Here is a 12141-nt window from a genome sequence, read left to right as displayed (position 1 = left end):
GAGAGTGGAATCTCTCTTGTGTATCATTGTACCAATGGAGGCTCAGTCAGAGACCAGAACTACACCATCAACTGTAGGATTTAATGTTTAGAATTGTTAATTGAGTAATGGGAGCCAAAAGACCAAACGAAGGCATGTGGTATTACCAGAAGTAGTAAATAGAGGAAACAGCTACCACCCATGGGACTCCGAGAACATGGGAAGAGGTGGAAATCCTTAAAATGTACTAACTTGGGCTTTGTGGAACTAGTATCCAGAGCTACTACAGCGGGCATTGCTGATATCTTAGTAATTCTTTTTTTTTTTTTTTTTTTCAATTTATTTTTTTTGTTGGTCATGGGGCTTGAACTATGGGCCTGGGCGCTGTCCCTCAGCTCTTCAGCTGAAGGCGAGCACTCTACCACTTGAGCTACAGCGCCACTTCTGGTTTTCTAGTGGTTTATTGGAGATAGGAGTCTCATGGTCTTTCCTGCCCAGGCTGGCTTTGAACCCCGTAGATCTCAACCTCCTGAGTAGCTAGGATGACAGGTGTGAGCCACCGGTGCCTGGCTTTGTATTTTGTTTTTTATTCAGTTATAAAAAATATTACTACAATTGTAAATATTTAGTCTATTAACGTGTTTGGAGGCGAGCCTTCCATCTTTATTTTTCTCTCTAGTTGACATCTTGTTCTTTCATCATCTTGTTCTATTTCTCTCTCCATATTTTGGATTGTTTCATGTTTCTTTTTTCCATCTACTCTCTTGACTTTTATATTTTCCATTTACATTCATATTTTGGGTTATTCTTACACTTTGAGCATATCTACTTAACAAAGTTGAAAATCAGTCTGTTTTTGGCTCTTCTGAAGAACATATCTGTTAGACTATATTAGACTTTGCCAGAAAACCACGCAGACATCCCGGTACAAAGAACAAAGGAAAGGTCTGTTGCCAGCAAAGTGACAGGCAAGACCCCGTCTCACACCAGGTGAGGTGACCTTTTACAGCCTACGAGGTTTAGGAGGCGGTGGCCCTGGTGGGGACGGGGGGGGGGGGGGGGGGGTTTGCAGGGCCTTCATCGTGGCGGCTGGGACTGATGGCTGCTGCTGCCCAGGTAGTAGGTACGGGGTCTTGCAGCTGCCGGTACCTGAAGGTCACTCTAGGGGGCTCCTGCTGCCTTATCTGGTGGTGGTGCCCCAGAAGAGTGCCATCCAACGGTAAGGGGTGGCGACTGGTTATGCACTGCCTTCATTCCATGGGCCTGGTGTGGCCTAGGAAAGGCGTGTGAGAAACTATGGGAAGGGATGATTTTAGAATGAGTTAGCTTAGCTCAGCTCCTTCTTGTTAATACCTGTGCAAACTCTTCAGTAATGGATGAATCACTACTTTTCTTGAATGCCACTTTTCAGAGCACACGGTGCCCTGCGTTCTGAGGATCTCTTGTCTCAAGTTTGTCGTCTAGTGTCGAGAGAAGCATGGTACAGCATGGACGCAGGCTGCTGGGTGGGTTGCGCACTATGGAGAATACGGAGGTGTGCCTGAGATAGTGTAGGCAGTATTGCTGTCTCACATGGGGGATATTGAAGGACTCTTTACTATAGTGACATTTCTAGGAAGAGGCTCAAGGCGGGGGAGGCCCTGTGCATGTTAGCTGTGTGGCTGAGAATAGCACGAAAGGTTGCTGGTTGTTTTCTTCAGCCTTCTAAAGGCAGGAGGCTGTTGTGTTTTTGCTTTAGCCCTGCTGTGGGAAGGCAATATCTTTTTATAAGCTAATGTCTTGTTCTCCTTGCTTTTATGTTTTGTTTTCCTCAGTGTGAAAATGTGGTAATTCTATTTCCGTATGTCTGTGTGTAGATTATTCTTTAGAAGACTCATGATGAGGATTGATGTTTTCTCAGCTCTTGAGGATGCTCAGCCATTACTCTTTTCAGTATGCCTCTGCCTGGTTTCTCTGTCTCTTCCTCTATCTAGAACTTGTCTTGTGTGTCACACTAGTCAGGGAAAAAGTAAGAATCTTACAAGTAATCACAGTGATCAGATGACTAATGTTATTTGAGGTAATAGTACAGATAAGTAACAGTGTTGATGGATACTATTTTATACTGTGTGGTCAGAAAAAAATTTGGATAAGGTGACATTTTTTCATAAATTCCTAAATATTAATAGAGTAGTCATTTAGCTAGATGAAGGGAAGCACCTGGACAAAAAGAAAGTGAGAGGCTGAGTACTTGCCCCGAGGTTGGCAGTCCTGGGGTAACAGTGGGGCCTCACAGAGGGAGGTCAAGGGGAGAAGTGGGATCCAAAGGCATTGGGCTGATTGGTCGTTTCCTGGGGGTGTGGCCAGGGGCCACGGTGGTACATTTGCATGCTTGATGCAGCTGTGGAACAGTGAGTTTCCTTCTGGAATTCCCTCTTCACCCCTGCCATAACGCCTGGCTCTGAGTCTGAATGCTTACCCTGCTTAAAGGAAAAGAACAGGGTACATGAAAATGAAAAAAATGGCTGGGTGCCTGTCATCCTAGCTACTCAGGAGGCTGAGATCTGTGGTTCAAAGCCAGCCCAGGCAGGAAAGTCCGTGAGAGACTTATTTCCAAAAAATCACCAGAAAACTGGAAGTGGTTTAGTGGCTCAACTGGTAGAGTGCTCGCTTTGCGTTGAAGAGCTGAGGGACAGCGCCCAGGCCCAAAGTTCAAGCCCCCCAAAAAACTGACCAAAAAAAAGAAAGAAATTTTTTACAATTTGGCCAATACAGGCTAGAGAAATTCTCTGCCTCCTGCTTTTCCTTGGTGTTACAGCTTACAAAAAGGCTGAAGCAACGTCAGGAAATGTGCCTGTGTGGGGGTCGCTGTGGCCTTTGCCCAAGCGCAGGGTCTGGCTCCTAGCACCAGGGACCAGGAGTTTTGAGGTGGTGTGTCCTGTGGGGAGCAGAGTATATAGGCACAACTGTGGAGACTTCCTATTTCTCAGCTCCATCCAACTGGAGCGTAGAGAGGAAGACCTGGATGAAAGCAAAGAAACTGTTGGGCAAGTTATTACTATACTTCCGTCCGTAGAAGGCCTTCTGCCCCCATGTTAAAGCGGCTATGTGTCCTGTAGTACTGTAGTATGCTGTGTATTGGAATATATGAAGTAATGCTAAGCATGTTTTTTTCAGGAATGGGTTTAGATAAGTCATAATATCAAAACGTTAGATTTTTTTTTGTGTGTGTGTGGTACTAGGGCTTGAACTCAGGGCCTTAAGCTTGCCAAGCAGATAAATGTTCTACCAATTGAACTAGGCTCTGAGGCCTTTATGTTTTTGTTATTTTTCATATAAAAGTCTTCCACTTTTGCTTGGGGCCTTGGACCATGATTTTCCTATCTCTATCCTGAGTAGCTGGGATTATAGGTGTGTGATACCATACTTAGCATGTTTTTGAGTTAAGGTCTAACTTTTTTGACTGAGTACACTTGAGCCACAATCCTCCCATCTCTACCTTCCTCTAGCTCAATTATAAGTGTGAATCATGCTCAAGAAAAATTACATTATATTGTGATAGTTCCGTGTTAGGAAAATATACACATTTGTGTCAACAAATGATGTGTTCTGTCTATAAATACTGGAAAGATTTCAGGATAATCCACTTTTTCCTCTTAACTTTTTGTTAAAATTTAATTATGAAATTACTAATAAAATTCATAATTCATATTTATACATACTTTATTTGTAAATTCTTAGGTTATACTGTAGTTCTACATGTACTGGAATTATACCATGAATTAAGTGCTTTTCTAACTCTGTTTCCATGCCTACATACAAACACACACACACACACACACACACACACACACACACACACACACACACACACACACACACATAAAATCTTTGGAATTATACTTAGGTTATTAATGTTTCTATATATGTGCCAAACTTCTTTCAGTTTACTTTTTTAAAAAATTTGGTTCATAACTTTGGTTCTTTTAAACAATTTGCATTTCAGAGAAATTTCAAGACTTATCAATTTGTTATTCAAACTATTGATTTTATGCTTACAGTTTCTGCTTTCCTAGTTTACATATTGTCACTAATCTACAACTTTATTATTATCTTTTACATTTCTAAATCATTTTTCTTTTTGATATATATGCAATTGTGTCTACATAATTTGTCACCTAGGAACTAGTTTCCTTAATGTTATTAATTCATTATTTACACTTGTACTGTTTCAAGATTTACTAAGTTATTTGTGCAGCAGGAGGAATATTTAAAATTCATGAGCAGAGCTGTAGGGATGAGACCAGAAGGCTGGAGTCAGCGAGAGGGGAGTGATGTTCTGGAATGTAAGAGGTGGAGGCACTTGTGGTGGGAATGGCAGTCAGAGCAGGCCTCGGTCATTTGTTTCACAGTGCTGTGGAATGTACAGGAAGTGGCCCATCAGTTTCTGGGGCTGGGGCTTGGGCTTGGGGGCTGGAGGGACAGGAGCAGTTGATTCAGCAACATCAGCAAATGGCAGTTGAGGTTATAATTGCATGGGAAGTGGAGGTACAGAAAGGATGCTCATTCCAAGAGCTTCTGAACCGATTTGGCAACTGTAAAGCATTACATGACCACCTGTGACTATTTCCCACCTGTTTCCACAGAACTCAGAGGTGTCGGTGTTTGAGGTTAACATTCGCTTTATTGGAGGCCTGCTCGCAGCGTATTACCTCTCAGGAGAAGAGGTGAGTATCATGGAAGTGACATGGAGCAGCCCACAGCTTGCCTGGGTGTCATGTAGTTGACAAAGCCGTCCTTCTGCGAGATCTGCACTGAACTGCACCACCCAACAGCGCGCGAAACTGCTGAGACCAGATTGAGATGAATGGGAGCGTTAGTGCAGGTCCTCGTGAGGCAGAACGTTCATTACCAAAATGTCTCATGTGGAAATTGAATGCAGTGTATTACTATGAATAAGTAATAGAAGATTTCAAGTTCTCCTGTCTGCAATTCTTGGTACAGGACACAGAGACCCACTTGAGACCCATACTGCTGGAAATAGGAAAATGGATGTGAGAAGTTACTGTTTTGCTACTGTACTCTGCTGGGCTGCATTTTGGGAATGGGGTTGGCTAGTGGAGGAAAGACAAACTGGAGGAATTATTCTAGTTTGTTTTTTTGAGAAACTGCTTCACCCGTATTTTTGATAGGCTGCATTTGTTTTGCTTTTGTGCTGCTGGGGATTGAGTCTGGGGCCTTTCCTGCTAGTCAAGATTCTCACTGAATCATGCCCAAGGGTTTGTTGGTCTAAATGATTTGTAAGTCTTTTCTTAGATGCAAGAAAAGTTGCTTTGTTTGTTTTGTTTTGGTGCTAGTACTGGGGTTGTAATCAGGCCTTCGTGCTCTTTCTTGGCTTTTTCGCTCAAGGCTTTACACTTGAGCCACACCTCCACACCCAGCTTTTTTGATGGTTAATTTTAGGTAGGAGTTTCCTGCCTGCGTGTGCTGGCTTTGAACCTCAGTCCTCAGATCTTAGCCTTCTAAGCAGCTAGGATTGTAAGTGTGAGCCGCCAGTGCCTAGCTAGATCTAGATTTCTGAGCTATGCAATTTTCCTTTCTCTGAACAACAGCATTTTTCTCTAAGGGAAAAGATTTGCTCCCTTTTTGTTTATCTGAGAAAGTATTTCTTTTTCCACAGTTGAAGGATAATTTCACAAGGTACAGAACTCTAGATTGGTGCTTTTTTTCTTTCCTTAACATTTAAAAACACTTTCTTACTATTTGTATGCTATATTGGCTTGTTTTTGACTACTATAACAAACTGCTTGAAGCCTGTTTATTTAGTTTCTAGTTTCAGAAGCTGAAAGTTCAAGGTCAGTCATCTTTATCTGGCATATGGCATTAGGATTACATGGTGAGACAGGCAGTAGAAGAGGTTTGTGAGACCATATGTTTTAGTTTGGGTGATTTGTAGAGACCTATCCTTAACTATATTTAGTGTAATTGGGAGCCAGTTCATTTTATTACCATGTATTCATTTGTTACTATGCTTTTTTTTTTCTTGTATTTGATTTTCTAGATTTATTGACTTTTTTAGTTTTCTTTGCTAAAATTTTCCTTGCTAAAATTCTTCATGAGCATCTTTGAAAAAACTATTTTTTTCAATTTTTGATTGTTTTAGCTTCTCTATTATTTCTTGCTTTGTCTGAACTTCAAGGCCTAGAATGAATAGATTTTTTTTTGCTTTTTATGTATTTCATTACTTTTGATTGAATGATAGATATTATGCATAGGACAGTGAAATCATGTTATTAATAGTTGTGCCTAGAAGAGCATGCTAGTGTTAGGGTAAGGGTCAGTGCAGTCAGGGGTTGAGATAGGTTTGTGTATTTCATAGCTAGGTTTACCTTTAGTGTATTCCTGGTTGCAGAGTCTTTTAGTGTTACCTTGTAATTGGACTGTGTCTGCTTTGCAGGAACTTTTTCTTATTGTCTGGCTCTGTTAGGCATTTCCTGTAGGTCTGGGCCTCAGAGGAGGTCTCTTCATTCTTATCCCTCATCTCCATCCAGACTGCAGTTACTTCTTATTCTGTTCCTAGCCTCTGTCTGTCTGTCTGTCTGTCTGTCTGTCCCATCCTTCTCTCCATCCATCCATCCGTCCATCCTTTTCTTGTTTCAGCCTTTGTATGTTGAAAGCCATGAATCCACATTAGTAGCTATTATTGCAGACCAGCACCACAAGGGTCATTCTAGCCTTCTGCCTTTTTTGGGTTGTTCTTTTAAGCATACTTCTTACTGTTTCTACATATATTTACCTATTTGCTGTTTGTTCCTGGCTGTTGACTTTCTCCTGACTGCTAGATTGCTGCTACCTTCAGCATCCACATCCTTTCTTCCCTGGGACCACAGGGATCCTGTGTGCCTTTGCTTGGCTGGCCTTACCTGCAGTGTTTTTCCGAAGCCCTTTTTAGGCCATCACCCTGCTTCCTAGGCATATCTCTGGATGGCCCTTGACCTTGGGAGCTTCTGGAATGAATTATTAAATAACAGTGAGAGGAGAACATGGAAGGATTTTATATTTTAGTGTCTTCAGTGTTAAGAGTTTGTTTTTGTTTTTGTTTTTGCAGGTTAGAGGATATAAAATGTCATTGAGAAAGGAGAGGAGCCACCTAGCAACAACTTCTTTGTTGTTATTGTTATTGATACTGGGGTTTGAACTCAAGGCCTAAGACACTCACTGTCCCTAAGTTTTTTTTGATTGAGTCTAACACTCTACCACTTTGAGCCACAGCTTCACTTCCAGTTAAGAGTCTCATGGACTTTTCCTGCCCGAGCTGCCTTTGAAATTCAGTCCTCAGATCTCAGCCTCCTGAGTAGCTAGGATTGCAGGCTCCTGGCCTACCTAAACATTTGTGCTTATGTCTCGAGTGCTAATTTTTTTGTGTATGGTTAATGGAGTTGATTGTTTTCAGAGCAATATGAATGTTATCCATAATGAATTTGGAGTAGTTTCTGCCTGGGGAGCTTGAGTTATGGCTCCTTGTTGGTTGCCTGGCTAGAGGCTGAGCACGTGTGAAGATTTTGCTTCTTAATGTCATGGAAAAAGCTCAGATGCTAAAGAAATGTGTGATGCTTCTGTTTTGCAACTCGTGAAGTCTCAGGGAAAGAAGAAACATGGGCCTCCTCATCTATCACCATGTGAGAACGTTAGAGCAGTGTGAGAACACAGGTGGAAGAGCATGCATAGTGCCTGACACAGTGCTGTCACTATACTCTATGCCAAACGCCGGCCTTTCTCATGTGGTCAGTGCTCTGTATCTGTAAGAGGAGAGATATGGTAGTCAGCTTTACTGAAAAGGAAGGAGAATGTGTTACGACTTTCTCACACAATAGAACTTGTCCTGACCAATTTACTTTCCAGTGTGATCATTTTATATTGCACACCTTTTTTTTCTGTGAAAACTAACAATGAGGTGTCTTAAAAATAAGTGAAACAAACTGGGTGCCAATGGCTTATGCCTGTAATCCTAGCTACTCAGGAGGCTGAGATCTGAGAGGATCATGGTTTGAAGTCAGCTCAGGCAGGAAAGTCTGTGAGACTCTTTATCTCCAGTAAACTACTTGGAAAAAGCTGGAAGTGGAGCTGTGGCTCAATTGATAGAGCACTCGCCTTGAGCAAAAGAAGCTCAGGGACAGTGCCCAGGCCCAGAGTTCAAGCCCCAGGATCAGCAAAAGAAAAAAAAAAGTGAAACATAGAAGAGTAATTTAAATATGACATTATTCTGATGCTGAATGGACAATAGATGCCATTATCTCATTGGAACCAGAAAGTTAGCTGTAATTTAGAACATAACAGTGGAAATACGTAACTAGATTAAAGAGTGCTTTACATGCATCCTGTTCTCTGGCATATGGAAGTGAGTGAGGATTACATGCCATTCTAACAAAGTATTCCTCGTGTTGATTTATTAATATCGTAAACTGAAGCTTTATCATTTTATTTCTCAGCATAAGGCTATTTATATTACCCCCAAGTTAAAATATCTTGATGATTTATGATGTTTACTTGGTGCCAGCTTCAAATATATGATACTTCAATATAACCATTGCCTTTCTCATTTTTTAGTACTTATCAAAGTGGGCTTCCTTCCTGAATAAGATAGTGTAATTTATGTGGATAACAGCACCTAAAATGTGTCAGATAAAATAGACAAATTATTATGTGGAGTTTAGGGCTTATTCACAGATAATAAAAACAAAATAAATAACAGCGGTATATTTTTACCAAAATGTAAATATACTCTATTGCCGATAGGTCAGGTTATTCTTGAATAAATTCAAGGATATTTTCCAAGACAAAATAGCCTGTAACCTTGAAGTCCTTTAAGTAAAAGTAAGTTATGAAAAAAAAAAAAGTTAAGTGCTTGAGTAGAGGCAAGGCATTGGGTTCTGTCTCCAATACTACCCCAATCTTGAAGGAAAGAAGGAGTAAAAAAAATAAAAATAAGAAAATAAAAAAAGGAAATGTTACTTTTCCTGATTCAAATATCAGAAATTATTGTCCTCATTATATTAGTACTCACTTGAATTTTGGAAAACATGGTTTGGCTTGGGAAGTGGCTGCAGATTCCATTGAGAACTTCACATCATATCTGCAGACATGCTGGTGATTGGGCAGAATGTTGCACTGCACTCTGTTAACATAGTAGATAAACAGTTTCAGGTACATTCTCCAGCATATGTACCTATGAAGTTATGTATGCATTTGTATACATCATGATGTGCCTGAAGTCACAGTGGTAATACTAATTCATTGTTCATGAATGTGATGGTTACTGATTTGACTAATCAGAAGACAGAGTTTATAAATAGCTATAACAGGAGCTAGAAATTTTGGAGTAAGACTTATGACAGAAGTGAGCCACCAAGGGCTGGGCGCTGGTGGCTCACGCCTGTAATCCTAGCTACTCAGGAGGCTGAGATCTGAGGATCGTGGTTCAAAGCCAGCCCGGGCAGGAGAGACCGTGAGACTCCTATCTCCAATAAACCACCAGAAAACCGGAAGTGGCGCTGTAGCTCAAGTGGTAGAGCGCTCGCTTTGAGCTGAAGAGCTGAGGGACAGCACTCAGGCCCAGAGTTCAAGCCCCGCAACCGACCCCCAAAAAAAAAAAAAAGAAGTGAGCCACCAAGAACTCTCAAATGCTTCGTGCAGCTCTGCCCCTTCCTTTTTTTTTTTTTTTTTGTAAGGGGTAGGTTTATTCAGTAGACCTGCTGGGACCAGGCAAGGTTGGCACTCCACATGGCTGGGAAAGGCCTGGGAATGAGAGAGAGCTGGGAAAGAGAGGAAAGAAAGAGGAAAGAGCTAGAAGAGAGCAGAGAGAGAGCTAGAAAAGAACAGAGCTCTGCCCCTTCCTTGGGTAATCACTGAGCTACACCACAGAGGGGCAGACATCACATGGTCCTAGCTCACACTGAAGAGTCTGAGTATCCAGTCAGGCGCTGCCAGCTCTGGGGAGACAGTTGAATTTTGAGTTTCAGAGCCTTGTAAAAGAAAACTCAGCATATAACCGAGTATGTAGAGACCTGGGGTCTCTGAAACACATACCCTCACAATGACCAGAGTGCAATTCAAAATTATTCAGTGTATGAAAATACAAGGGAAAAATGTGGCTCGTATATCTAAAAGAAATATAACTGATAACCTGTCTTAAGGTGACTAGATACTGAAATTAGTTGATGAGGATTTTATAGCAGCTTTTACAACTGCCTAGTGGTATGTAGGAAAGCATTTCTGAAAATTTGAATAACATTGGAAAATCTAGGAATGAGAAATAAAGTATAAAGTATCCAAAGTTAAAAAAAATTGTTGTGTTTGCCATTTGGAAATCGCAAGAGCCACTAAACTTGAAGATAGATCAATGTAAATTATTCATTGCGATGCAAAAGAGATTCCTAAATCTTAAAAGAAATCTTAAAAGAAAGAACAGAGGTTCAGAAACTTGTGGAATGATGTTGGAAAAGCCTAGCTTGTATTTAAATTTGAGTTCCAAATGGAGGAGAGCAGCTAGATGGAAAATGTAGTTGAAGAAGTAATGGCTATTATTTTTCTTTTATTGGTGATAGACCTAATTTCAAAGTGGGTTCTCAACAAGATGTGTTCTAAGCACCCCTAGGCATGTCATGATCAAACACCTGACCACCAACGAGAAAGAAAAAATTTGCAAGCATCTAGGGAAAAAAATGACAGTACTGTGTTTGGATGATTTAGAAGTATTCATTAGAAATCTTAGTTTATTTTTCTTCTTAATTTCTTTAAAAGTATGTATTTGCATAAAGCAAAAAATAGTATTTCACATTAGTATTATTCATAATATATATAAAATCCATGGCAACTGGAATAAAAGACCAGTAGATGAAATGAACCAGCACAGTTAAGGTTTTTACTTTTTTTTTTTTTTTTTTCAGGTAAGGGGTAGGTTTATTCATTGTTCCGGCTGGCACCAGGCCATCTTGGTCCTCCACGCAGTGGGGAAAGGCCTGGGGAAGAGAGCTGGGAGAGCTGGGAAAGAGAAATAGCTGGGAAAGAGAGAGAAAAGAGCTAGAAAAGAGAGAAAAGAGCTAGAAAAGAGCGTCTGGGAAAGGTAGGAAAGAGAAGGGAGCAGGGAAAGAGAAGAGAAGGAAGAGCTGAAAAAGAGAAAGAAAAGAGCAGAGAGAGGTTTTTACATTTTATAGGAAGTTGTACAATATTAATTTCCTTTTTTGGGGGGGGGGGGTCCGGTCATGGGGCCTGAACTCTGGGCCTGGGCACTGTCCCTCAGCTCTTCAGCTCAAGGTTAGCGCTCTACCACTTGAGCCACAGCGCCACTTCCGGCTTTTTTTTCTTTTTGCTTATGTGGTGCTGAGGAATTGAACCCAGAGCCTCAGGCATGCAAGGCAAGTGCTCTACCACTGAGCCACCTTCCCAGCCCTAGAATATTAATTTCAAGTAGACTGAAAAGTTAAAGATTTATAGTTGAGTTACTAGAGCAAACACTAAATGGAACAAACACAAGCATCAATAGCTCAGGAATAATAATTTTAAACCAGGCCAGGTAGAAAGGAATTCTCTCCCCCCCCCCCCCCAAAAAAAAAGAAATAACAATAGAGGTGAGAAACAAAATAAAAAGTAGGGCTGAGAGTATAGCTCAGTGGCAGATCATGTGCTAGCATGCCTGAGGCCCTGAGTTGGAACTCTGTCAGCGTGGGCATAAAATTGAGGGGTTTTTTTTTGTCAGTCATGGGCTTGAACTTTGGGCCTGGGCACTGTTCCTCACCTCTTTAGCTCCAACGCTAGGACTCTACCACTTGAGCCACAGCTCCACTTCTGGCCTTTTCTGCTTATGTGGTGCTGAGGAATACGACCCAGGGCCTTCATACATGCCAGGCAAGCACTCTACCTCTGAGCCACCTTCCCAGCCCCATGGTGTATTGTTTTATTTATATATTATATCTCCCATTGCACTGTTCTGAAGCACTTCTTGTTTTCTTCTAGTAATTTCATAGTTTGGATTTCACATTTCAGTCTTCAGTCCATTTGAAGTTGACTTTTATATAGGGTCAGAGAAAGCATTCTACTGTCATTCTTCTCTGTGTGAATATCCAGTTTTTCTGTTCTATTTATTAAAAGGTTCCTTCTTCCACAGTGTGCCCTTAGTCTCTGTTG

The 12141-nt window shown here is 41.1% G+C and overlaps 1 protein-coding gene across 2 annotated transcripts in view; it reads left to right on the top strand.

Moving 5' to 3' along the window:
- Man1a2 (mannosidase alpha class 1A member 2) overlaps nt 1-12141 on the top strand; it is a 76775-nt gene that overhangs the window by 23016 nt on the left and 41618 nt on the right. For both annotated transcript variants that reach the window (XM_042692285.1, XM_042692286.1), the window contains one exon: nt 4605-4685. In XM_042692285.1, coding sequence (XP_042548219.1) covers nt 4605-4685 — 81 coding nt within the window. The remainder of the gene's footprint in view (nt 1-4604; nt 4686-12141) is intronic.

The sequence above is a fragment of the Dipodomys spectabilis genome, unplaced genomic scaffold (genome assembly GCF_019054845.1).
Source record: "Dipodomys spectabilis isolate Male_0828 unplaced genomic scaffold, ASM1905484v1 ptg000148l, whole genome shotgun sequence".
NCBI classification, from domain to species: Eukaryota; Metazoa; Chordata; class Mammalia; order Rodentia; family Heteromyidae; genus Dipodomys; species Dipodomys spectabilis.
The sequence above is the reverse complement of the archived record's forward strand: the minus strand, read 5'-3'. Positions and strand labels throughout refer to the sequence as shown.